Raw genomic sequence first — 27436 nt, forward strand, 5'->3', positions numbered from 1 at the left:
TAAGAGCTTCATTACTTGTTAATAGTTACTTATTAACAACAATCAATGAATAATTAATTGTTATTTCTCTAAATATAAACGACAGTATCTCTGTATCTTATTTCCTTTTGTATAGGCCACGAAGTCTTTGCAGGGATTAGTGATTTTATTGGTTGATGGATTCTTCTTATTTGTTTTGAAATGTATCCATATATCTATCATTATTATATTGCCAGTTTTTAGCTAACACAGGCAATTGAAAAAGAATTATGTGACAAACTATTGCCTTTTAAGAAGGGTGAGAATTTTGGGTTTATAATCCGCAATCTGAGTATATGAAAAGTGAAAAATATTTTTAAAGCAGTTTCAGTTTAAAATTGTTTGTCTGTAGGGGAAAAGATCTTATTTTTTTTTCTTTGAATATTTTTCTGTTTTTTATTTCGAGAAACTAAAAGGGAGGTAACTATTGGCTCATTATATGCTTGCTACATTATAACAATACGCGTATTGTAATTTAAATGTCTAAGGAATTGTACGTTTGGATAAGACTTATTTGGATTATATGGATAAGATTTATTTTCAAGTTCTCTTAGGGAGACAGATATAGCCATAATTTGCAAATATGATGATACTGATGGGCGGCGATGTTAGTAATACACCTTGGGTGCTATCAGAAAGTGGAAACCAGGTAAGGTTGGAAATAAAATTCACCCTTTCAAATTAATGATATTATCTTATAATTAAAATTTTAAAATATTTTTGAAGAAATTCAAGATAATGTAGAACTTAAGTTGAACAGCAGTTATATATTAAACTAGCTGTTGGGGTGGCGCTTCGTGCCACCCCAACACCTAGTTGGTGGGGGCGCTTCGCGCCCCCCCCAAGCCCCCCCGCGCGCGTAAGTCGTTACGCGCCATAATAGTTACGCGCCATTGTAGTTGTGTCCCTATGTCCCACCTGTGAATATAGATAGATATATATATATATATATATATATATATATATATATATATATATGTGGTTTTAACTACGTAAAACTTGCGAATATACAACATTCTTTGCTGTCCCATTGTCTTTGCATATAAATAGATTGTCAGGTTTACCGACTCTTGAACATGCAACATATAATGGTCCATGGGAAAACAATCTGTATTCAGATCTATACCTCATGATTCTAATGATTGCCCTTGAGCTTTGTTGATGGTGATTGCTAATCGACCATTCCCTGTCCCGGTGTCCCGGTCGTCATTTATATCCCCCTGTTTCCCCCGGTGTCCCCGTTGTAGTTGTGTCCCTGTGTCCCGGTCGTCATTTATATTCCCTGTGTCCCGGTCGTCATTTGTATCCCGGTGTCCCGGTCTGTATATACATTCGTTTTTTAGTTTTGTTTTTCTCCTTTATTTTTTTCCTTTTTTTTTCTTTTTTAGCTTATTTAGATTTTTAGATTTTTTAGTTTTTTTATTAGTTTTTAGTTTTTTTTTCTTTTTAGTTTTTTTGTAGTTTTTACCTTCTTTTTAGTTTTGTTAATTTTTTTTTTTACTTATGTCCTGGTCGTCATTTATACTCCCTGTGTCCCGGTGCTTTGTTGATTGCTAATCGAACATTCCTTTTGTCCTGGTCGCTTTCTCTTTGAGTGTCGTCATTTATTTTTTTCTTTTTTAGTTCTTTTAGTTTTTACCTTTTTTAGTTTTTTTTAGTTTTTTAGATGAAAATTTTTTTTAGTTTTTTCCTTTTTTTCTTTTTAGTTTTTTATTGGTTTTTACCTTTATTTTAGCTTATTTTTCAGTTTTTTCCTTTTTTTTAGTTTTTTTTTTATTTTTTATTTTTTTTAGTTTTTTACCTTTTTTTAGTTTTTTTAGTTTTTTTAGTTTTTTAGCTTTTTTACTTTTTTTATTAGTTTTTAGTTTTTTTTTTAGTTTTTGCCTTTTTTTAGTTTTTTCAGTTTTTTTTTAGTTTTTTATTGGTTTTTACCTTTATTTTAGCTTATTTTTCAGTTTTTTCCTTTTTTTAGTTTTTTTTAGTTTTTAGTTTTTTTAGTTTTTTACCTGTTTTTAGTTTTTTTTAGTTTTTTTAGTTTTTTAGCTTTTTTATTTTTTTTATTAGTTTTTAGTTTTTTTTGTAGTTTTTGCCTTTTTTTAGTTTTTTTAGTTTTTTAGCTTTTTTATTAGTTTTTAGTTTTTTTTGTAGTTTTTGCCTTTTTTAGTTTTTTTAGTTTTTTAGCTTTTTTATTTTTTTTATTAGTTTTTAGTTTTTTTTGTAGTTTTTGCCTTTTTTTAGTTTTTTCAGTTTTGACGTCACCTGATCCAGTTTTTTCAGGTGACGTCACCTGATCCATCCACAGACAGACAGACAACTTATTTTTATATATATAGATAAAGCAAAGATAGCATTACCTTTTCATAGCACAAATATCAAAAGGTAAAACAGTGAGACATTATTTGAAGATGGTGGAATTTTACTAAATAAATATTTCGGGTCTATATATATGACTGACAATTAAAGCTAAAGTTAAAAGAGCCCAAGATCCTTACATGAAGAAAGCTCACACAGGACTGAAAAGATAACAAGAAAACAAAACAAGGAAACTCATTCAGATAAAAAAAAAGAAAAGCAAAAATATAAAACTTTGGAGCATATTTAATGCAAGTCTCATTAATGCAACTCTTTGGTACAAGTTTATTGGAACTATTAGTTGGTTATTTGATGTTTTATTTTGAATCAATGTTGTTTGATGTAGTAATTATAATTAAAGTTGTGCATCAAAATGCAACAAAAATTAGCATAATGTTCCTTTCAAATAAAATACGTAAAATCATCACACAAGTCGCTAAAACCGCTGTATTTACCAACTGAGATTTAGATTTCGGTACATACCATGTCACTGTTTTAATGCTGTCTTTTTAACCAAATAGAAAATTGTGGTATCAGCTGTAAAATCACGACACGAGTAGGTAAAACTGCTCCGTTTACCGACCAAGTTCAAATTTCTGTAAATGATATGTCGGTATCTTCATGGTCTCTATTGTGCCGAAGAGTTTTAGCAGTGTTGGAGAAATCATGGCGCTAAGCGTCGCTACTCTACCGACTTTCTTTTTTACCGAATGGCCAAAAACATTTGGGATGTCCCCTTCCCCACCATACGTGACGGCCCTGCATTGAATACTAGTTATCGCAAGATAGCCCGGTTGTTAAATCTCCGATTAAATGATAACTTAGTTCGTTTCAATTTTCTACTAAATACTCAAATATTGTGACATCAATGTTAGTACAAATAAAAACAAAGTCAAAGCTACCTACTAGTTTGTTTCTAAGACATTTGTACGTTTGAGGCTATTTATTAGATGTGTGAAATGATTTATATGTGATTTTTGGAAATAGTGCCAAGGTTTCAGTGATGTACTTTGCCATTTCCCAATAGCTGAAGCGGGTGCTTTTGTGCATGCAATGATAGGCTTTAAAAGAAACCTTTTTTTCGTGATTTTGGCAAGCCTTAAATTTCAAGAAAAGTTTAGTACGTGGAAGGTGTCTATTTCATAGTTGTAGAGTGAATCTACCATTTCGTTTCAGAGTTTTTAGTTCACTTATTATTTCCTCAGTAAGTATATCAGTATGTTCATGAGATAGCGGCAATGTGTTGGCCGCTATCTGGGTATAATATGGGCGCTAAATGGTATAATATTTCAAACAAAGCAGAAGACAAAAAAAACGAAAAAAGTTTTATTATTTTTGCTTCCTTTTCCGTATATGTTTCGTCGAATTTAGCAGAGTTAATTTTTTTTTATAAAGGCTTCTGGGCGTGAAGTCAGGGCATTCGGATTTTCTATCATTTTAAGGTTGTTTGCTTTTTATTTGGCTCACTTACTTGACTTGACTTATGTCTCCTGCTGGACACGGGTATAGAGAGTGACGTTTGCCTCCCCTGCCAATTTCAGTCCATTACAAGGGTTTGTGCTTCAATCGGTCTGATGTTTGCCATCGCTAGAGACTCGGATAGCCTGTAGGACCGTCGTTTCTTCGGTTAGCCGCGAGGTCGCTTCCAGCTGGGGGGAAAAAAAGATCTTTTTTTCGGGCGAGCGTGGGTGGATTTGAACTTCGTGTACAAACTATCGTGAGGTACGCTTAGGTGCTTAGGTAAGAAATTGGGACTACTTGGTGAGATGCAGTAGCTTCTCCTTACTCACAAAGTAAAATCATCGTAGACCTTTTATGCTTTTCAGGCACTTTGACTGGAATCCATAGATAGTCTTAAAGGTTCCGGCTAATGATTGCCAAGTCTCAGCTCTCTGGAAAGTATCACAGAACTGACGAGAGTGTTAAAAATTCGCCGTTTAGTTGAACAACTAATATTCAGTTTTCACCAAAGATGACTGCCCGTAGCAGAAGACACTTTCGATAGCCTGTTTTTATTGCAGGCTTCACGGCTCCATCACATATGAAGCTATGACACTAGTCCTGGTAATTACCTCATTTCCCATCACTTGATCTCTTCTCTTGAAAGCGTAAAGGGAACGATTTTCTGGGATTACCTCTCCCGGCCATCTATTCCATGTGGTAATCGATCACCGGGCGAAACTTGTTTTCGGATATTCTTGGCGGGGAGTACCCTGCTTAAGGTAGTCCTAACGAGCTATGCTTCGGTGAGTTGATCGCAAGGGCTTTGCTCACTCAGGAATTAGCTTCGATAGCTCTTCTTATGGAGGGTTATAAATAAACTTATAGGAAACCGACATGGGCGCAAAGTCCAGGTGTTCCTGGATCAACAGTGCCAGAGGTTTCTCCAAGAAACGCTGGACTTTGGATTCGTTTGGGCGGAGCGATGTGGCTTTTGGTGCACCAGCGAAGAGAGGAAATGCATATTCCATGACAGGTCTGATGCAGAAACTGAATAGTGGCGATATAACTCCTAGCTTCTTGGAGTAAGAGGATCTAGTTTTATTAGTATGCTCAGTCCATGAGAGATCTGAAGAGAAGTTAATTCTAAGAAGGTGCAGTGTATCGACTCATGTTATTGCCTCTACTTTGAAGACAAAATCAGGATGAGCCCTAAAATTACGCTTCTTAGAAATTAAGAGCTCTTTTCTTTCCAATGCATTGATACTTACAAGCCATGCACCTGCCCACGCCTCAGTTTTTTTTTAGATCAGTCTGAAGCTCCTTATGGGGTTTGCTGGGATCTTGATCCTTTTCAATTGATGATTTTATTGTCGCGTCATCAGTAAAGTGGTGATGTTTCTTCACAAGGCTTTCCTCTTGGTCGTTTATGAACACCAAAAAAATAGTTGGCCCAAGAATACTTCCTTGGGGTACTCTTGATAAGACTGGACGTTCTTTTGATATTAAGCCGTCGACAACAGCTTGAAATGATCATCAAAGAAGAAAGTCAGCAAGCACCTCAAATAGTTGATTATCAACTCCATCGTCTTTCAGTTTACAAAGAAGTCCATTGTGCCATACACGATCAAAGGCTTTTGCGGTGTTAAAGGAGAGAAGACGAACATCGTATCCCTGAGAATGGAGCTCAACCCACTCTTGATACTGTGCAAAAAGATAGTCTAATGTAGATATTTTTTTTTTAAACCGTATTGTGTGTCTACCAGCAATAGATGTGACTCAGGGCGTAGATAGAGGGTCTTATCAATGACGCTTTCATAAGCTTTACCTATGCGGGACAGAACACTTATTGGGCGGTATGATCCTACATCAATAAGGCTGGACTCTGCCTTTGGAATAGGGACTACATGAGCAATTTTCCTGGCTTTCAGGAATGATCCCGCTGTAAATTATTTTCTATACAGAGAGGCGGGAGGTCCAAGCAAGTTCAGAGACGCATCTTTTAAGGATGAGATTGAGAACCGTGTCAGGTCCCGAAGCTTTGGTGACATACCGCTGGCCTAGCGTTCCGAGCACCTTACTTGTAGGTATTTTATGCTGATGATTTGTACATCTGTTCGTGGTGGAAAGGGGGTAGGGGAGAAAAAAGCATCTGGCTTTTCCTGGCCTGACTGGATCATCATCCTTTCAACATGAAGTGAGGGAATTGATATTGGTTTAGCCGACAGTAGAGCTTCTTGTACGACCCTCCACCACCGCTTTGGAGGGAGACTTTTCAGTTTGTCTAAAAACTGGTGTTTGTAATCAACTCTAGCTTCACGCCAACAGACTTGTTCGGACGTTAATAAAAGTAGCCTGGTCGTCGTCAGATTCTGTCAAACGCCATTTCTTGTGAGCCTTCTTTCTGGCCCTGGTTGATTTTCTACAACCAGAACTAAACCAAGGCTTATCTCGAGATGAGACTTTTACTGTTTTGATGGAACAAATTGCTCAATGGCCACTGTAATCGCTTTTTCGTAAGGTGTTACTGCTTTATGTGAGGCTTCTTTTAAAAATTTCCTCCATGGTTGCCCATAAAAACTTGTGCAGACCATCCCAGTCTGTGTGGTGATACTGCCTAATGACCCACTTGGGCTTTACAGGTGGAGGCATTTTGAGATTTCCAAAAGATATTACTGCCACATGGTTGATGGCAAAAGGATAGCTTTCAACACTAAAAGAATCCAAATGATCAGTTAATAAGAGTTCAATCCAGGATGATCCGTGAGGGCCAATATAATTGTCGAATTCAGCAAGCTGATTCAGACCACAAGCATGACAGACCACAAGCATATACCTGGTTTAGGGAAACCTTTTGCTTTACAAATTTCAAGCAATCTTCCAGATTTTCAGTGATTTTCATCTTTGATGGGTTATAAATTGTACTTATAGCAAACGATTTGTTTGGTAGGTTTACTTTCACCTAAAGAACGTCCTTATTGCTAGGAATCAAAAGTGCTGAAAGTAGGATGTTATTTTTAAAAAGCCTTGCAAGCTTACAAGCTGCAAGCCTTGCTTGGAGCTTAGAAAGAAGCGAGTCATTTGAATAAATCCTGGATCCCTGGTAGATAAACCTTTGGACAACTTCTATTCTAGTTTATATGTCCAGGCTGACTGGAAAAATATTTTGGCCCACTGTTTTGTCTATATTATTATACCAGTTTTCTTTATATTCTCATTTGTTAAATACAGTAATTTGATAGTTTATATTTGTCTGATCTACGTATCCCACTTCATATACTTGTAGTGAAAGTTTTATTAATTTCTACGGTGGTATTGATTGAATTCGTTGTCATTTTTATGGACTTTCACAATCAGAATAGCCCTAAAAATATTAACTTCATTGGGCTATCATTTACTATGCTTCTTTGCAGGATGAGCTGGGGGATTTCATTGGTGAATTAAATGATCTAAACTTCAACAGGCTATCCAGAGCTATTGTGGCACTTGTATCAGAAGTGAAAAGAGAGAAACTGATGAAAGAGGTAGTTGGTGTTATTCATAACAAGGTAATATTACCATATATATATATATATATATATATATATATATATATATATATATATATATATATATATATATATATATATATATATATATATATATATATATATCTATGTATATATATATATATAAATATATATATATATATATATATATATATATATATATGTATATATATATATATATATATATATATATATATATATATATATATATATATATATATATATTATATATATATATATATATATATATATATAAATAAGTATTATGTTTGTTTGTTTGTATGCATATGACGTCATTATAAGTATATGAGGGGGCGATTCAAAAAGAAATTTCAGTGTAAATCCTACAATGGTAGAAGAAACAGCCGAGTACCTCGATCCAAAAATACTAATATCTATTAAACTTTACAAATCAAAAAAGGTGTCGACGAGACAAAAATAAAGAGAAGAAAAGAAAAGTTAGAAAGAAAACAAGTTTTCGACGGCATGAACTAAATAGACAAACGTTGAAATGAAAGCAAAAAATTACTGTTAAAACAAAAACGAATATCTTATATATATGGGAGGCAGTCCCTCCCCTTTATATTGAAACTTTACTAATGCTTACTGAAAGCATTTTTAGGAGAAGTAAATTTATTTAACTGCTAATGGACTGAAATCCACTTATCCACTGCTTTTCAAAATATTTGAGCTGTCAGTTTTATTTTTAAATAACATCTAACATCAAACGTGCTTTCTAAGCTTTTATATTTCGGCAACTGCCAAATAACTTTGTGCTATATTTATACTTCTGCCCTAGCAGCGAAACTAGAAATGGTAATCTACGCCAAGAATCTCATTTTTTCAATTAAGAATCAATTCATTTTTACAATTTTTTTTTTGGTCAATAATCATTGAAGATTTGATGCGAGTTTATTGGAGTGTTTTTTTTTTTTTTTTAAATAGATATATGTTAATAATGTAGGCCAATTGATAGCCTCTAGGTGATGAAAACTGTTGCTGATGTTTATAAAAAGAGACAGTTGGCCAGTTATATTGTGAGTTGGTATAAAAAATTTGACTTGGCCATAAAAGTGGACCCTCTCGCCCCTTCTTTCCGCCCCTCTCAGCTTTTTAGGAAGAATGTGAGCGTGTTTCACTTCGTTTTAAGCAGCCACTGCCTCTTCAACACTCCTGGTCTTTCTCTTCGTCAAATTTTTAGCACAAATTCTTAATGACGTAGATTAATTTGAAGGGTTTTAAGCAATGACAATTTTATTGCTGTATTGAAAAACAGAAACATAATTGAGTAATGATACTGAGGCAAGTCATGGAAAATGATTGATGTAAAAATCTGTAGTGGGCATTATTGTTGACATTCTTCCACCTTTTTCCCCCTCCCCTCACCTTGCCAGTTTTTTAGGAAGAATGTGAAGATATTGTACCTAATTTGAAGCAGAATCATATAAAAATTATCTACCTGTGTTATTGGAAGCATAAAGGAGACATGCAACCTCTAGAATGCCCCATCCCTACCCTGGTATGATGACTCTTAAAGTTCTTGGCTTATTTAAAGCAGCACTTCAAAATGATTGTCAATCAGTATGATGGTAGAACCAGAGTGAGCCAATGCTCTTTCAATACTTTTATACTTTCTCTCCACCAATTTTTAGCATAAAGGGGGATATATTTTATCTTATTTGGCACAGAATCACACAAACTTCTTTAGTCTGTATTAGTGAAGGAATAAATTTGGTCTTTAGCCCTAGAACTCCCTTTCTGGTAGTTCTAAATCTTTTTATGAAGGGTTGGGACGTAGCAGCTGATTATAACTAGAATCGTGTAACGATTATGATTATCAATCTCTATTTTTGGATAACTAAATTTGTCCAATGATTTTTCAACGCCCTACGTCCAAAACTTGTTTTCTTTCTACCTTTTCTTTTCTTCTCTCTATTTTTGTCTCGTCGACACCTTCTTTGAGTTTAAAAGTTTAATAATTATTAATATTTTGAATCGATGTACATAGAATTTCCATTGCCCAATGCTTCTACTTTTCAATTTAAATTTTTCGTATTTGCAGGCTAATTTACCCTAAGATTCCTCATGTTCAGGTCTGGTTTCTGCCACTAATTCGTTCCTCGATGAGAAGGATATTTGTTTGCTATATTTCCACAGAATTTACTGGAAAAGTACAGGACAGCATCATCTCAATAATTCTAAATTCAGATCGTGATACATTTCTTGTAGGATTTGCTCTTGCCTTGAAAGTAACAACTTTTGGCGTTCTGACTGCTGATCAAGTTTTATTTTCATGTTTCAACCAGTAATTGACTCAAATAAGCGAGAGTATGTCAAAATTCTTGACGTTATTTCAGATTTCGTTTTTATTAATTTTAATGGACTGAACAAACCCTCAGCTGGTATATTACTAAAAGGTTACATGAATATCATGCAATAAAAAATGCTAAAAGGTTAATGAATATCATATAACAGACCCTTTTTAAGAATATTAATTTGTAAGAAAAGATTTCTTGGTACACGCTATTTTAAGAACCAAAGAGGTGACAGCTAGTTGTGCTCTCGTTAACGACCAGAAAATTTCGCCTTCCTAAATAACATAAATTTAGTTCTAATAAATAAATCATGTCAGGTAGCCAACATCATTTGAAAAAATATTCTTTCGTTTGACAACTTGGGCTAATTAAAAAAAAAAAAGAAAAAAAGTCGGCCGAGAGAAGTAAAACCTATAAGACAAAAACCAAACGTTGTGAAAGATTAACCTAATAGCAAGTGGTTTAAAAAAAAGTAATTTTTCCAACTAAAGAATCTGCCACTTGTGCACCCTACTCCCAGTTAGTTGGAGCTGTGCTCTGCGTGAATTATAGTAACAACCTGCCTTACAGTTGGAAACTCTACAATCTTTAGTTACCATGTTCTTGATTTGCTTTCTCCCAAAGACTATTTTGTCTTTTGTTTATTGGTTTCATTCTGGGTTGTTGAGAGAGATTCAGTTCTATATAGTTTTTGTGATGCAAAGAAAACATAAAATAAAAAAAATTCACGAAATGTATCGTGTTTGCAGAACATGTGCATGCACAAAAAGTTTGAATGGACAACTAGGTGCAAATGCTAATTTCTAAAATACAAATTTTCTTCCCATTTCCTGGCCATAGAGCTCTGTTTAAGTATGTGTTTCTATTGTTTATTATTATTTTTTATTATAGTTGAATAAATATATTCATGTAGCTGTTTAATTATCCTTTGGTATTAATTTCGGTGTGAAAAGTTTTAACATTAATAAAAACCATTCGCTAGTTGAAGAATATTTTGTTTTGGAATTGTTTATAATCCACTTACATAAAAATATAAATAATGGAATAGACACAAGCGAAAATCAAGAATGACATTACAAAAAAATCAAACAACAATAATATCACCAAAAATGATTAAACGACAATAACGTTAAATAGATAATTTTAATGAAAAAAACAAATTAAGCCATGATGAGGCAACTATCACCTATACGCTGTTTCCGAAATATTTTGTGTAAACCAGTCAGCTTTTCAGTAATATTTGGGAGGCGAAACTTATTTATTAATTTTCTATCCCTATACCAAATAGGAAAATAGAGAAGGTATTTATAAAAACGGAAATAGGCCACCCAAATATCACTAAAATCATTATTCTTAAGTATAGAATAAAGCCCAGAAAGGTAAAGAACAGAATGATCGGAAAAAGCAGAATACAGTTTTCCAAGGGCAATGCGATTATATTTGCATCGATTAGCTACAATTTTAGCGTAACCAACCTGGATGTTCATTTTAGCATCCTGGACGATGAATCTACATGAGGGACCAAAAAAATTTTAGAGCTTAGAGTTTTAGGAGGGGATGGAGAATTGAAAGAAAGATACTCAAATTTACCAACGTTAAGTGAAAGACCGATTTTAATAAAAGAATAAGAAAGTTTATTAGCCATCTGCGATAGTCTCAGTTTAGACTGGCTAATTAGAAGAATATCATTAGCATAAACAAGGTATGAAATATCATTTAACCCAACAAAACACATGGAACATATATTCTCAAGAATACTAGAAATACAAAATTTAAAAATACTTGGAGATAATACTCCGCCCTGCCGTACACCCCGACGAACAGGGACAATAAAAGAAGAAAGGGTACCATTAGTTTTAATTTGAAGATTGGATTTGCCATACCAGAACTTAAGAAGAAAAATCACTGACAGGTTAATGCCGTGACTATAAAGAGAATAAAGAGTCTGGCTGATTACAATACTATCGAAAGCCTTAGAAAGATCATGGGCAAAAATGTGAAGACCATACCCTAGCTGAAGCATCTTTAAAAAGGCAAGCCAGAGCACAGTGAGCGTACTGGCAACCGATGCCAGACTGAAAACCGAGCCGGTTCTCCCTAAAATTAGCATTCAAATTTATGAAAGGAAGTAGGATATATTCAAGGATTTTACTAAGATTACAAGTAACCGTGATAGGCCTGTAAGAAGAATATTCCAATCGACTCTTACCTCGCTTAAGAACGAATGTGACAGTTCCACACAAAAAGCTATCAGGAACAAGAGAACAACAAATACACATTTGGAAAAGCAACTGTAAATGGAAAAACAAAGACGGGCAATTTACTTTAAGATGATAAACACTAATTCCGTCAACATCAACAGAGTTTGATTTCAATTTCTTAACAGATGCAATTACAGCATCAACAGAATCGGGTGGAACTTGTGCTTGAGTCAAGGAAGGTGGGAGAACCGAATCAAGCAACTTTGAGTAAAAAGCGTGCACTGCATAATTCACGTTGGTTCATATCTATATCTCAAGTTAAGTTTTGTGGACTGAAATAATGAGTTTTTCCTTGCTTCCTTCTTTATTCTTTCAGGCCGTCTCAAGTCATTCCAATGCCGTTCTTTGCGCTAAAATATGCAAGATGGTGTATGAACAGACTGTATTGCGATCTGATCGTACTCATCAGACAACAACGTTTGGAAAGATTCTACTGAACAAATGTCACAATATTTTAGATGGAACTGAAGATGCTGCGACGGAAACCATTTCTGGGAACACACGGTGATGTTTTTTTTCTTTTTTAATAAAACCATAGTCACCTTAATATTGCTGATAAAAAAAAAAAAAAACCTGCGTCCCTATATATTTGTTCCAGAAGTTACCTAAGCGAAAATCCTATTTTTGTTTTTTAGAACGACACTAATCGTAGGGCGAGAGATCACCACTTACATCTTTCCCCCCTCCCCCACTCAGATATACCTTTGGATGGTATTGGGCAAAAATTTGAAGTTTATCAATTTAATTGAAACGGTCGAAAGGCTCAGACGATATACCACCGGGGGCAAGGACCCGATAAAAGGGTAAAGCCTACGAATTATGCAAATAAATGACGCACATCATATGTCTCATAAATTCATTTAATTCGAAAGGTGGCCGTGCTATGTCTTATTGAAATCATAGTTTTTACAAGAATTTTCCATAAATATTAAAACCAAATTAAAACCTTTGGGACTGTGTCCTCATTAATTCCTCTAGCAACCAAAAATAATGAAAGTAATTTAACAATTTAATGGAATTAATTTAATAAATCATTTGAATTTAATTATATTATATTTGGTCAGGTTCTTTCTCTTTCTCTTATTTTTTTTTCTTTTTTTCTTTACATGGGTAAGAAATTTATATTATCGTTGATATAGTGTGTTAAATGTAAGGGATCCCCCAACAAGCTAACTTCAGGGGATCTTGTCTTACGTGGTATATTATATGCTCTATAGTGTATTTAATATTTGATAAATGAAATGAAAATGAAATCGAATCAAAATCGTAAATTTTAGGTTGTTGTTTTTCTCTTGCGTCATGTATGAATTATTTACAAAATGGTCCTAAGTGATTAAATAATAACAAGAAAAATCGTGGTCGAATTATGGCTGTCCAAAATCAAAACACATGAACTATATATATTACAAAAACTTGTTCATCTACAGATAAGACCCTCATATTAACTTTGAAAAGGTTTATTTAATCTTAACTTCAGTCCATTATTTATTACAGGACGATATTGCTAAAGTTCCAATAAAGGAAGTCACCGCTTGATACTAATATGCTTGATGCTATTAAGAAGTCGCGTAAATTCTATCTTTTTTTATAGACTAACGTCTTTAAGATATAACTGACCAACAATTCATTGCCAAAAGAAAATTAACTTTGATGTTGAAGCTATCAGCTCTGATAAAATTTCCTAACCTATCTTAGGTTGATAAATAACCACTCTCATAATAAGAAAAAACTAAATTTTAGTTTTCAGACCAAAATCAGGAAAATATTGAACTAGTATTTATTCGTATGAGACTGAATAAGTTGATATAACTCAACAAGAGGAAAGCTGTGACCAAATACAGAAAAATTGATCAGTCAAGCCCATCCAAAATTATCTTTAACCATACAGTTAAACTATAGTTAAACTAAAAGATAGTTAAACTAAAAGATAGTTAAAATATCTTTAATTTATATTGAATGCTCAAATTAATTAAAATAAGCCACACAAAGACAAACTGAATTTAACACTAAGGTAATGATAGCTCAAAAGAATTTAACATCAAGGCATTTAAAAAGTAACAGAACAGGGAAAAGCGAACTTATATAAAAGGAGGAAGGGCATTTGTCTATTAATAAAATGGCTCTCATCTATAGCGTATGGCTTCATTCTTCTATTAAGGGCCAGAATTAATGGGGGAAAAGCTGACACTTCTTTCACGTCCTATGTGTCCCCCGTAGCACAACTTGCCCATCATGATATTGAATTGGAATTTAGATTTAGTCAGTCCCAGTGGTGAAAGTATCCTCATTTATTACTAAATTCCCTGCAACCTAGTTTATCTTAAAAATGGTATGTACTCTAATTTAAGGAGTCTTTTCAAGACTAGTAAAAATCTCGCTGACAGCTTCCAAAAGTCCGGAGGAGTCCTTCAAGGATGGCTCCTGTCTCCAAAAGTGTTTAACCTCTTTCTCAAAACAGTTATATCCTTCGTGGAAACAAATTGTTGTGCACATATGAGGGGTGTCTTGAAAGACAAGCTAGCTTATCCTGACGATATCGATTAAATGGTTGAAATGCCTGAGGACCTAAAAATCACTGAAATTGAGGTGCATCCATAGCCAAAGCTATGTGCTGCTTACGAAAGCCACAGGATACAATAAAGCAAGATCTAAAACTTAACCTAAAGAGCATCCGGTGGGGCAAAGAATTCCCCATCCTTGGTAGTTTAATCACCATTGACAACAACCACTCAAAGACAGAGAGAAACAGAAAGCCCTCACGAGCTCAAGTTTCAAAGCCCTTATGTCCATAGGAAGAAGCAAGGATTTGTTTCTGCGACTGAAGACACACCTTTTTGATACTTTTACTATCCTCATCACAATATATTTGTCAAAGATTGACGTTGAATCTCATACGTCAAATTCCTTGAGCGCCTTAAAATGTAATCAACTATCCTCACCAAGATCTAACCCCAAAAACTTCTGCTGCTACGGTCACGTAAAACGGATGAGTTAGTTTTGCCTCAAGAAAATCATTGATGAAGCTCAAATTCACGGTTCTTGTCCCTGTGGTCGTCCCCCAAAAATTTGAAAGGAAGACTTTGTGCTTCATTGTCTTTCCGACGCTCTTTACCTAGCCGGTTCTTTACCTTTGTCGGAAGTTTTCCTCAGGAACTACATACAGACGGTTTTGAGTACCCGTTTGGCTGACTGTATTAAAAAAGTCAGCTATGCATAAGTTGCTTTTTTATCCTTTTTTCTAGGGCTATATGGAGAAAAAGCTTACGATGGCTAGGATACTTTGTGTGGAGGAACTATTATAGATTGCTAAAGTTCGTTCTTTTTCCGTCCATCTAGGGTCAAACTAAAAGCTGGTAAATATTTAATGTGGTGGGAAAATGTCTTAAAATAGGATTGAAAGTAAATTGGAACTTCTTGAGAGGGTTTAAAGAGGGATGTAAAGAATAGATTGGGATGGAGAAGGAGCGTGTTCAGCCTTGTTGACCTCTGGTGGCTCGGTGCTACAGTGAGCTCTTAGCAGTAGCAATATTAGAAAGACACTACGTTTATAATTCGCGAATTGTCTTTGATTTCCACCAAAGTGGTATTCGAGGTTTTTCACCTAGTCAAGCACATACCTGAGATGATTTCTGAAGGGTAGAAGAATAAATTAAAAAATATTACGTTTTTGTTTCAAAACTGGTTTTGGATTTTTACCGGAGTTGTTATCTAAGGATTAGTAAGGAAGTTGATATCTGAGGATGTTGATTATAAATCTATGATTTGAACAGCTAATAGACATCCGAGTTCAAAACCAATTAAAAAGGGGATTTTTGAATCCTTGTTGAGAATCAGAGTTACGCATGGAACCATCAATTCATTATTAGAAAGCACAGTTTCACCCTCCTGTGCAAGTTCTATTTCTGACAGCCCTCCTTCTATCCAGTGCCTGGCTTATATGGACATTTTCTACCTCTTTGAATCAGGATTATTCAAGATTTATGTAGGAAATTGCAGAAAGAAATTAAATATTCACCATTCAAGTTGCCTGTTCTTTTCACTAATGATGTTTGGTATGTCTTAAAGATAATGTTGAAGGTATTCCTAGATTGCTGATTATAAATTGCAGCTAAGAACTCCAAATCAAGATACGTCTAGGACTGACTCTACAAATTATTAAATAAAAAAAAACAAGTTTTCTTTAACTGAAAGTAAAGAGCGACATTAAAACTTAAAACGAACAGAAATTATTTCGTATATGAAAGAGGCTGCTTCCTCATCAACGCCCCGCTCTTTACGCTAAAGTTTGACTCTTTCTCTCAACTCTTCTTTTTAAAACAGTAAAAAACTTTAGCGTAAAGAGCGGGGCGTTGATGAGGAAGCAGCCCCTTTCATATATGAAGTAATTTCTGTTCGTTTTATGTTTTAATGTCGCTCCTTACTTTCAGCTAAAAAAACTTGTTTTTTATATTTAATTTCTGAACCTTTTAGAGTCAATGCATGTTTTGATTTTGGCTCTTCGCAGAGGAATAATTAAAACAAAATTTGTATATTTATTTTTTTTGGCTAAATGGCTATCTCATAGTTTTGATCGAATAATTTTAAGGAAAAAGGAGCGGGAGAGGAAGCCTAATTGCTTTCCGATTTTTTGGTTACTTAAAAAGGCAACTAGAACTTCAAATTTTTTACGAATGTTTTTATTAGTAAAAGATATAAATAACTTATAAATTAGATTACGTAACGAACTTTTGTATTCTCATGCTTTTATTACATATGTGAGGGGATTCACCCCCTTGTCAGTACCTCGCTCTTTACACTAAAGCTTAAATTTTGTCCCAATTCATTAAGAATGTCCCATTTTTTTGGTCACTTTAAAAGGGAACTAGAACTTTTCATTTCCGTTAGAATGAGCCCTTTCGCAACATTCTAGGACCACTTGGTTGATACGATCACCCCTGGGAAGAACAAACAAACAAACAAATAAACATGCATCCGTGATCTGCCTTTTGGCAAAAATACAAAATTCCACATTTTTGTAGATAGGAGTTTGAAACCTCTACAATTGGGTTCTCTGATACGCTTAATCTGATGTTGTGATTTTCGTTAAGATTCTTTGACTTTTAAGGGGTTTTTACCCCTATTTTCTAAAATAAGGCAAATTTTCTGTGGCTCGTAACTTTTGATGGTTAAGATTAAACTCGATGAAACTTATATATCTAAAATAAGCATTAAAATGCAATTCTTTTGATGTAGCTATTGGTATCAAAATTCCATTTTTTAGAGTTTAGGTTACTCTTGAGCCGGATCGCTCCTTGCTACAGTTCATTACCACGAACTGTTTGATGTGCGGTTATCACAAAACTCTGTGTTTAAGAATTAATGGGATTTTTTGTTACACATCTAAGGTCAGCAATAGAATTTACAAGCCTAAAGCACATTAAATGACCTGGAAATGTCACACTTGCTTTTGGACTGTTGTCCTAACTAAGGATATTTAAAGTTGTTCCAATATCCCTTTTTACCAATAATTATATGTCCTAAATAATGTTGTAGACATTTCTGTTACGACTACATCCATTACAACTATAATCAATACGGTTTTGCCATTAATTTATATTTACTCGTTCAATTGATCAAAAGTTTCAATGATGAATGAATGGTGCTTTAGAAATTTTAGGTATTGAATTTTTTCAACCGGCTTAAGGTTTCAGTGTTTAAACTTATGATGGAACTTCTGAAATTACTTATTAGTTTACATAGAAGTCCATCGATCAACCAGAGTATATTTTTGAACTTTGCTGTAAGTTTCATTTTAGATTGACATGTATGGTAGATAGATAGATAGATAGATTTATTCACACGAAAAGCCCAATTGGGCCATGATAACATACACAAAAAAAGTGACAAAAATACAGAAACAAACGGAGACTGAAAAGACATTAAACTAATCATTTAAGAAAACATCACGATACCTCATACCTACACGGACGAACTTTCCAATATTTTTTATAGTTAAGTAACACCTACTTTTAAAAATTTCCAAAATCCAATCTCTCCCCCCAACCTCCTTACCAAATATTTCCAAGCGCTAATTTCTCAACTCAGTACAATCCCCTAAAAAATGTTGCAAAGACTCATCCATCTCATCTCAAATGCTTGTTTAATTAACCTACTCTGTCTCATACACTTTACTCCTATATCCCCTCTTAGTACCAACTCATTAAACTTATTATCAAGGCCTAACAAACGCTTAAAAAACCTCAACTGCATTCTTTCTAAGTTCAAACCCTTATTAAACCCCCAAAGCTCTGCCCCGTAATGCAAAGCCGATCTATGGGTCTCAACGTGAGTTTTGTCACAGAGCAGTGTACTTTAAGTTTTGTTATTTCCTTTTTTTAATTAAACCCGATTGAACCTTGAACCTTCTAACCCTAGCATTAAAAACATACTTTAGCAGTCTTACATCCCTAATTTCCTTGATATTACTTTTACTTAACAATCCTAGTAGTCTATTTCCCTTACTTTCCACTATCTTGAGATGTTTCTTCCATTTTCCATCTGACGAAAGCCTACAACCTAAGTACTGAAATTCATCTACGTAGTCTAGTGTCCTACCTTCATACGTAAACTGACACTGGGAATCTATCTGTTCTCCACTTTTCCTAAAAACCATTACCACCGACTTCTTTATGTTTAACACTAGTTTCTTATTCCTAAAATAAGAAGATGTTGTTGTTGTAATTTTTTTACTTTCTGCTACTAATGCTATGTCATCCGCAAAAAGTAATGCCATAACGCTTGCACTTGAAAGCTTAATTTTTGGGGCGCCTCTGCCTATCAAATATTCTTCAAAATCATTAATATACAATGAAAATAGCCTTGGGAAAATTGTACATCCCTGCTTGACACCAAGTCTACTCCTAATAACCCTAGAGAAATCCTTGCCTACTCGTACTGCAATCTTAACTATATTATACATAGATGCTATAATCTTAACAAATGCGCTTGGTAGCCCTATTGCTAACAACGACTCTATCATTAAACTTCTATCCACTCCATCAAACGCCCCTTTTCAATTCAGAAATGCGACAAATAGCCTGTCCTCTTTTCTCCTAACCTTTTTCCTAATCATCCCCATTAAAATAAAAATCTGATCTATAGGACTATAGCCTTTTCTGAACCCTGCCTGCGAATCCGATAAAATTTTATTTTCGTCTATCCAATTATCTATCCTAAAATATAACATCTTAGCAAAAACCTTACTAAGCACATTACTTAGGCTTATACCTCTATAACTCCCATGGTCTAATCTATCCCCCTTTTTAAATGACGGCACTAGAACAGACGTAGCCCAAGACAAGGGCCATTCTGCACTGTTCAATATACCGGAAAACATCCCTGCTATAACAGGCAGCAGCCACACCCGTCCCCACTTCCAAAGCGCAGTTGGTGTTCCATCTATACTGGAGCAGACCCGCCTCTCATTTCTTTCATTGTCTCCCAAACTTCACTTACTTGGATGGGAGCAACCAAATCATAATCCTATTTTTGCATTGGCCTATCAACTACATCACGTAAAGCAGATACTAGATCTACACTTAAACTAGTTCCTCCTTGGTCCCTAATCACTTCGTTTTCTCTCTCCTCTAAATATGTAGGCCAAGAATCTACTGCTGGAATACCATCACAAACCTCTGTTCCTCCTATAGAGTTTTTAACTATACGCCAAAAGGTCGTAATATCTCCTTCTCTATAATCTTTTCAATTGCTCTCCTGTCCTAATTTCATGCTCTTTTTTCTTAATCTTCAACATTTTCTTATACTTATTCCGAATCAACTTATAATCCATATAAAATCTAGTATTTTCCCTACTACCTATGCTATCCCTCGCTTTTCGCAGTGCCTCTATAACTTCCTGGCGTTTTCTTTCACAATAGTCATCAAAAAATCCATTCTTAATATCATTCTTAACTCTGCAATTTAACTTTGAACCTACCTTATATACAACATCATTTACTAATGCTAACGGCTCCTCTATTTTTCCATCACCTAGTAAAACCAAATATTTCTCTAATTCCTGCTGAACTTCTTCACTCGCCATCATACTCTGAAAATTGTTCTCATTTTCTCCTTTTACTTTCAGTGCCTTTCTAATCCCTAAATCCTCAGTGTCTCTTTGTTTTTTCTTCCTATCACTATTAGTCGCTAGTTTCTTAGAACTAACCAACTCAAAAGTAGCCTTAACAGGCAAGTGATTTGAACCTACCACTGCCATCACCTCAAAATCCACACATAGATGCCGAAGAGGAATATCCAACAAAATATAATCAATTACACTTGGAGAAGTCCCAGAAAAACAAGTGAAATTTCCCACACCTCCATCCTTTCCAACTCTTCCATTCAAAAAAAAAAACAAAATTTTCCTTACCGCAAAAATCCAAAATTTTACGGCCCCAATTATTCTTTCGTCTACTATGGTCCTTTATTACCCTCGGAGGGAGATGGATTACTAAATCATCCCAAACCTCCCAAGCAGCTTCATCCGTACAGGCATGAAGTGATATCAAAACTTCTGGAGTAACCCCAACATAACCATTAAAGTCCCCCATAAGACCAAACAAGTCAGAAGGAAACTGAATAGAAAATTTACGTTTTTCATCCTCTAATATACGCCACGTATCCTCCTCGTTGTACGACCTCGACTCTGGAGGGATATAAAGTGCACAAAAAATAATAAACCATCCATCGGCTTTGACTCTTAACCATATCAAATTACAAGAAACACTCTTCACCCGTTGGACTTTTACGCTGAGACGGAAAATTTTCAGATAGAAAAATTGGGACTCCACCATAAGTTCGTCCATTCTTAGATGTTTTACGATGGACACCGAAATATCGAAACTTTTCAAACTGAATTTCTTTTTCCAACCAAGTTTCAGGTAATGGTACAATATCAAACATACATTGCGATGCCAATAAACTATTAATTTTCATTTCACTCCATCCTTGAATGTTCCAATGCACTGTATTTATTCTTTCCTTTACAGCACCATGGCCCTGGTCTCCCTATTCTTTCAGCCAATTACTTTGATCTTGGAAAGATAGCTTACGAGGTGCTATCTGCCTTTCATTTATTGTGGCCCTACCTCTAAGAAAGGTTGGCTGTGTTGTAATTCGCGCACTATCCTTCGGGCTAATAATTTCAGAATTTCCTCTCTTTGGAGTGCCCCTTTCAACTTGTGGCGCAGCAACAGACAAGGATGTTTTATGCACTCCGATTTCATTTTGCGATTTTACAGGATTATTAAATGCGCTACCGAATGACTGCATAGATGTGACGCTTGACTTTGATAACTGCGAATCCGATCTCGTTCTTCCACCATCTTTCAAAATTATGTTCGAACCTCCAACAGCCGATACCTGGTATGCACTAGCAACTCCCCTTCTATATTCACCTCCAGTTACTGTACGCTCCTCTATCGCATCAGTTTCGAAATTGTATATAACCCTTGTTTTCTACAAATAATTTTATACCAGGCAACTTTGCCTCTTTTCCCGCTGATTTCGCTGCCTCAAGGGTAAATTTCATTTTTTTTCTCGCAAGTAATTCTCGTGTTGTGTAGTCAGGTGTAATCCAAATTTTTGCATGTCTAAAATGTTGACCTGATTTCAGAACAAAAGCGCAGCAAAAAGGGCTCGTAAATTTAACCAAAACGGGGCGGGGGTTTTGATTACGCTTAATACGGAGAACGTCTTTTATGTCACTAAGATGTATCGAGGCATTCGGTATACACTGGTTAAAAATGGCAACTACATCTTCAAGTAATGTCTGTGCTCGTCTTGACGGATCAAAGTTATAAAAAATTACATTTGCTCGTTTTGAATCAGCCTCCATATTACTCTTTTTAAGTCGTATCTTCTCCAGTTCAGTTTTCAGAGAATCCACTTCTCGCTGCGTATTTATATTTTCTGCCCTAATTTCAGCGATCGCTCCCTCCAACTTAATTGATAACTGGGCCAGCCCCCCATTTATTCCCGCTATTTCTCATGAAATTGGGTCTATTTTTGCCAACTGACCATTCATTAGGGTGAGCATTGCCATTAATAAACATCATTAAAGATATGGCTATCCCTGAATTCTGGCCTTGTGTAAACATTCCTTGGAATGAAATGAACAAATTCAAAGCTCTACTTTTCACAGGTCTTACCAAAGCGGATACAATTTTGTGCCACTATAATCCTTATTATTGCCAAACTGGCAAACCGCTCTTTGATTTTATATGAAACTAAAGAAAAAAAACAAGTTTTTTTAACGGAAAGTAAGAAGTGACATTGAAACTTAAAACGAACAGAAATTACTTCGTATATGAAAGGAGATGCTTCCTCATCAACGCCCCGCTCTTTCCGCTAAAGTTTGACTCTTTCTCTTAACTCTACTTTTTAAAAAAGTAAAAAAACTTTAGCATAAAGAGCGGGGCGTTGATGAGGAAGCATCTCCTTTCATATACGAAGCAATTTCTGGTCGTTTTAAGTTTCAATGTCGCTCCTTACTTTCTGTTAAAAAAACTTGTTTTTTTTCTTTAGTTTCTGAACGTTTTTGAATCAATGCATGTTTTGATTTTGGCTCTCTGCAGATAAATAATTAAAACAAAATTTGCATTTTTTTACTAAATGGCTTTCTCATAGTTTTGATCGAATGATTTTGAGAAAAAAAGGAGCGGGGGTGGAGGCCTAGTTGACCTCCCATTTTTGGTTACTTAAAAAGGCAACTAGAACTTTTTATTTTTTTACCGAATGTTTTTATTAGTAAAATATATACGTAACTTACAAATTAGCTTACGTAGCGAACTTCTGTATCCTCATGTTTTTATTACGTATACAAAGAGGTTCACCCCCTCGTCAGAACCTTGCTCTTTACACTAAAGCTTAAATTTTGTTCCAATTTGGATAGAATGACCCCTGAATCACAAAAGCCGTAGAATAAATAGTTGAAATTACTAAAAACACTTTAGCTATAAAAAGAGCAAGGTATTAGGAGGATGTGAGCCCTTCATATGCGTAATATCTTCTGTTCGTTTTAAATTTTAATGCTTCTCAGTTAAAAAACTTTTTCATATTTATTTTTTCATTGTATTTGTTTAAATAATGCTAGATAATCCTGCGCTTCTTTCATGTAAATTTTCTTCCCCCATTACAAATTCCTCCAAGGAAAGTTCCTCCAACATAATCCCCTCTTCTCAATTCTCCCCCCAACCTGAAAATCCCCCTGAAAACGTCTGTACACTTCCAAATAACCATTACTATATGCAAGCACTGGTCTAAGGTAAGCACTGGTAAGTTACAAGTTTGTAACTTGTGGCCCCTCTCACGGGGACTGTTGGGGAGTACGTCGCCCCTAAAGACACAGCTATAAGTTTTTTTTACTACGCTGAATAGAATGGCTATCTCAGAATTTTGATCTGGTGACTTTGGGAAAATAATTAGCATGGGAGGGGGCCTAGGTGCCCTCCAATTTTTTTGGTCACTTAAAAAGGGCACTAGAACTTTTCATTTCCGTGAGAATGAGCCCTCTTGCAAGATTCTAGGACCACTGGGTCGATACGATCACCCCTGAAAAAAAAAACAACAAACAAACAAATAAACACGCATCCGTGATCTGCCTTCTGGCAAAAAATACAAAATTCCACATTTTTGTAGAAAGGAGCTTGAAACTTCTACAACAGGGTTCTCTGATCTGCTGAATCTGATGCTGTGATTTTCGTTAAGATTCTATGACTTTTAGGGGTTGTTTTCCCCTGTTTCAAACAGTTCGTGGTAACGAACTGTAGTAAGGAGCGATCCGGCTCAATAGTAACCAAAACTCTAAAAAATTGAGTTTTGATATCAACAGCTACATCAAAAGAATCGCATTTTAATGCTGATTTTAAATATATAAGTTTCATCAAGTTTAGTCTTACCCATCAAAAGTTACGAGCCTGAGAAAATTTACCTTATTTAGGAAAATAGGGGGAAACACCACCTAAAAGTCGTAGGATCTTAACGAAAATGACACCATCAGATTCAGCGTATCAGAGAACCCTACTGTAGAAGTTTCAAGCTCCTATCTACAAAAATGTGGAATTTTGTATTTTTTGCCAGAAGACAAATCACGGGTGCGTGTTTATTTGTTTGTTTTTTTTTGTTTTTGTTTTTTTCTTTTCCCCAGGGGTCATCGTATCGACCAAGTGGTCCTAGAATGTCGCAAGAGAGCTCATTCTAACGGAAATGAAAAGTTCTAGTGCCCTTTTTAAGTGACCGAAAAAATTGGAGGGCATCTAGGCCCCCTCCCACGCTCATTTTTTCCCCAAAGTCAACGGATCAAAATTTTGAGATAGCCATTTTGTTCAGCATAGTCGAAAACCATAATAACTATGTCTTTGTGGATGACTTACTCCCCCACAGTTCCTGGGGGAGGGGCTGCAAGTTACAAACTTCGACCAGTGTTTACATATAATAATGGTTATAGGGAAGTGTACAGACGTTTTCAGGGGGATTTTTTTGGTTTTAGGGGTAGGGTTGAGGGGAGGGGGCTATGTGGGAGGATCTTTCCTTGGAGAAATATGTCATGGAGGAAGAAAAATTCAATGAAAAGGGCGCAGGGCGCAGGACGAATCTGGTCACGTTAGAAAAAAACGTCAAATTCAGAGCTTAATATACAATGCTGGGTGTTCGGAGCCTCTCTATCATGGAGTATAATTTGAAAATAACGCAACTATACGAGCGATAAAACATATATACCACAACCATAACTCAACTAACGAAAGAACTGCTAAGAGGTAACACAACTATAAAGCGAAAACAGGTGAAAACTAATGGGAAAATAAACGAACTAAGAGGTGGAAGGGGCCCAGAGAAAAAATATAATCCTTTTCCAATTTTGAGCCTAACTTCCGCAAATGAGTAATAATGTCAGAAGCCCCGAAATACCGAATTATTTTCTTTTTCCTATAAGACCGGGGTAGATGAAACAAACTTACAATAGCGGAAATATAATATACACAATTCAGCCAGATCTTGTCTTTTTTTCAGGATAGGTGAAATACCAGATAGGAAAAGTATTGAATGGTCGCAAAAACTAGTGTATAGCAATGCAAGCGCTTTTCGATAATAATAACCACGATTAGCTACTATTTTACCATAACCCGCTTTTAGTTTTCTTTAATATGCCGTACAATATTGATCCGGAAAGCTAGTAGATTCCAATAAATATGAATGCTTGACCGCCACAAATCAGAGACATAATGGATGGAGAAGTTAGAACGCGGATTTCAAATGGGCATAGACTTTGCATTAAAGACTAGTTACTCACACTTATCAATATTCAATGACAGACCAACAGTTTTGAAATGTTTTGAAATAGATGATACGGAATTCGAGAGGCTAAATCTAGAACGGCTAGATCTAGAAGTATATCATCCGCATATGCAATACAAAGACATTTGCCAAATTACAAAAAAGAAAGGGCATAATTTTGTATAACACACTGCGATAGAAATACTGAAAAGATACGGGGAAAGAACACCACCATGAAGCACTTCCAAGCGGGTTGGAATATTCCCATAACAATTAGAGTGAAACTTAACCGAATATGGGAATCAAACAGTTCGTGGTAACGAACTGTAGTAAGGAGCGACCCGGCTCAATAGTAAACGAAACTCTAAAAGACGTAATTTCGATGCTAAAAGAAATATCAAAAGAATCGGATTTTTATGCTGATTTTAAATATATACGTTTCATCAAATTTAGTCTTTGTCATCAAAAGTTACGAGCCTGAGAAATTTGCCTTATTTTGGAAAATAGGGGAAAAAATCGCACCATCGCATTCAGAGTATCAGAGAACCCTTTAGAAAAAATTTCAAGGTGCAATCTACAAAAATGTGGAATTTCGTATTTTTTGCCAGAAGACAAATCACGGGTGCGTGTTTATTTGTTGTTTTTTTTCCCAGGGGTCATCGTATCGACCAAGTGGTCCTAGAGTGTTGCAAGAGGGCTCATTCTGACGAAAATAAAAAGTTCTAGTTCCCTTTTTAAGTGACCAAAAAATTAGAGGGCACCTAGGCCCCTTCCCACGCTCGTTTTTTCCCAAAGTCAACGGATCAAAATTTTGAGATAGCCATTTTGTTCCGCATAGTCGAAAACCATAATAACTATGTCTTTGGGGATGACTTACCCCCCACAGTCCCTGGGGGAGGGCTGCAAGTTACAAACTTTGACCAATGTTTACATACAGTAATAGTTACTGGGAAGTGTACCGACGTTATCAAGAGGATTTTTTGGTTTGGGTGTGGGGTTCAGGGGAGGGGGCTATATGGGAGGATCTTTCCTTGGAGGAATATTTCTTGGGGGAAGAGAAATTCAATGAAAAGGGCGCAGGACTTTCTAGCATTACTATAAAAAAAAACAATGAAAATATAAACATGAAAAAGTTTTTTCAATTGAAAGTAAGGAGAAGCATTAAAACTTAAAATAAACAGAGATTATTACGCATATGAGGGGTTCTAAAAATACTTTTAGCATAAAGAGCGAGATATTTAGGAGGAGATAAATACTTCGCTGTTTATGCTAAAAAAAAATTAAGTAATTTCAACTATTTATTCTACGGCCTTTCTGATTCAGGGGTCATTCTTAAAGAATTGGGACAAAACAAGATTTAGTGTGAAGAGCAAGGTATTAACGAGGGGACCAATCCTCTCATATATATATAATCAAAAATATAAGAATGTAAAAGTTTGTTACGTAAGTTAATTCTTAAGTTACGTATTTTGTTTACTAATAAAAACGTTCGTTAATAAATTAAAAGATCTAGTTGCCTTTTTAAGTAACCGAAAAATTGGAGGGCAACTAAGCCTCCTTCCCCACCCCTTATTTCTCAAAATCGTCTGATCAAAACTAAGAGAAAGCCATTTAGCCAAAAAAAGAATTAATATGCAAATTTCATTTTAATAATTTATGTACGGAGAGCCAAAATCAGACATGCATTAATTCAAAAACTTTCAGAAATTAAATAAAAAAAACAAGTTTTTTGAAATGAAAGTAAGGAGCGATATTAAAACTTAAAACGAACAGAAATTACTCCGTATATGAAAGGGGCTTTTCCTCCTCGACACCCCGCTCCTTGCGCTAAAGTTTGATTCTTTCTCGCAACTCTACTTTTTAAAACAATAAAAAACTTTAGCGTAAGGAGCGGGGTGTCGAGGAGGAAAAGCCCCTTTCATATACGGAGTAATTTCTGTTCGTTTTAAGTTTTAATGTCGCTCCTTACTTTCATTTCAAAAAACTTGTTTTTTTTATTTAATTCTAAAATAAGGCACATTTTCTCAGGCTAGTAACTTTTGATGGGTAAAACTAAACTTGATTAAATTTATATTTTTAAAATCAGCATTAAAATTTGATTCTTTTGATGTAGCTATTGATATCAAAATTCCATTTTTTAGAGTTTTGGTTACTACTGAGCCAGGTCGCTCCTGACTACAGTTCGTTACCA

At 35.1% G+C, this 27436-nt stretch overlaps 1 protein-coding gene across 1 annotated transcript in view; it reads left to right on the forward strand.

The window, feature by feature from the left end:
- Nucleotides 1-27436, forward strand: part of LOC136028394 (uncharacterized) — a 93039-nt gene that overhangs the window by 43376 nt on the left and 22227 nt on the right. Inside the window, exons 9-10 of the mRNA XM_065706209.1 lie at nt 7224-7358; nt 12251-12438. Of these exons, the coding sequence (XP_065562281.1) occupies nt 7224-7358; nt 12251-12438 (323 nt within the window). The remainder of the gene's footprint in view (nt 1-7223; nt 7359-12250; nt 12439-27436) is intronic.

This window comes from Artemia franciscana, chromosome 6, assembly GCF_032884065.1.
Source record: "Artemia franciscana chromosome 6, ASM3288406v1, whole genome shotgun sequence".
Lineage (NCBI taxonomy): Eukaryota > Metazoa > Arthropoda > Branchiopoda > Anostraca > Artemiidae > Artemia > Artemia franciscana.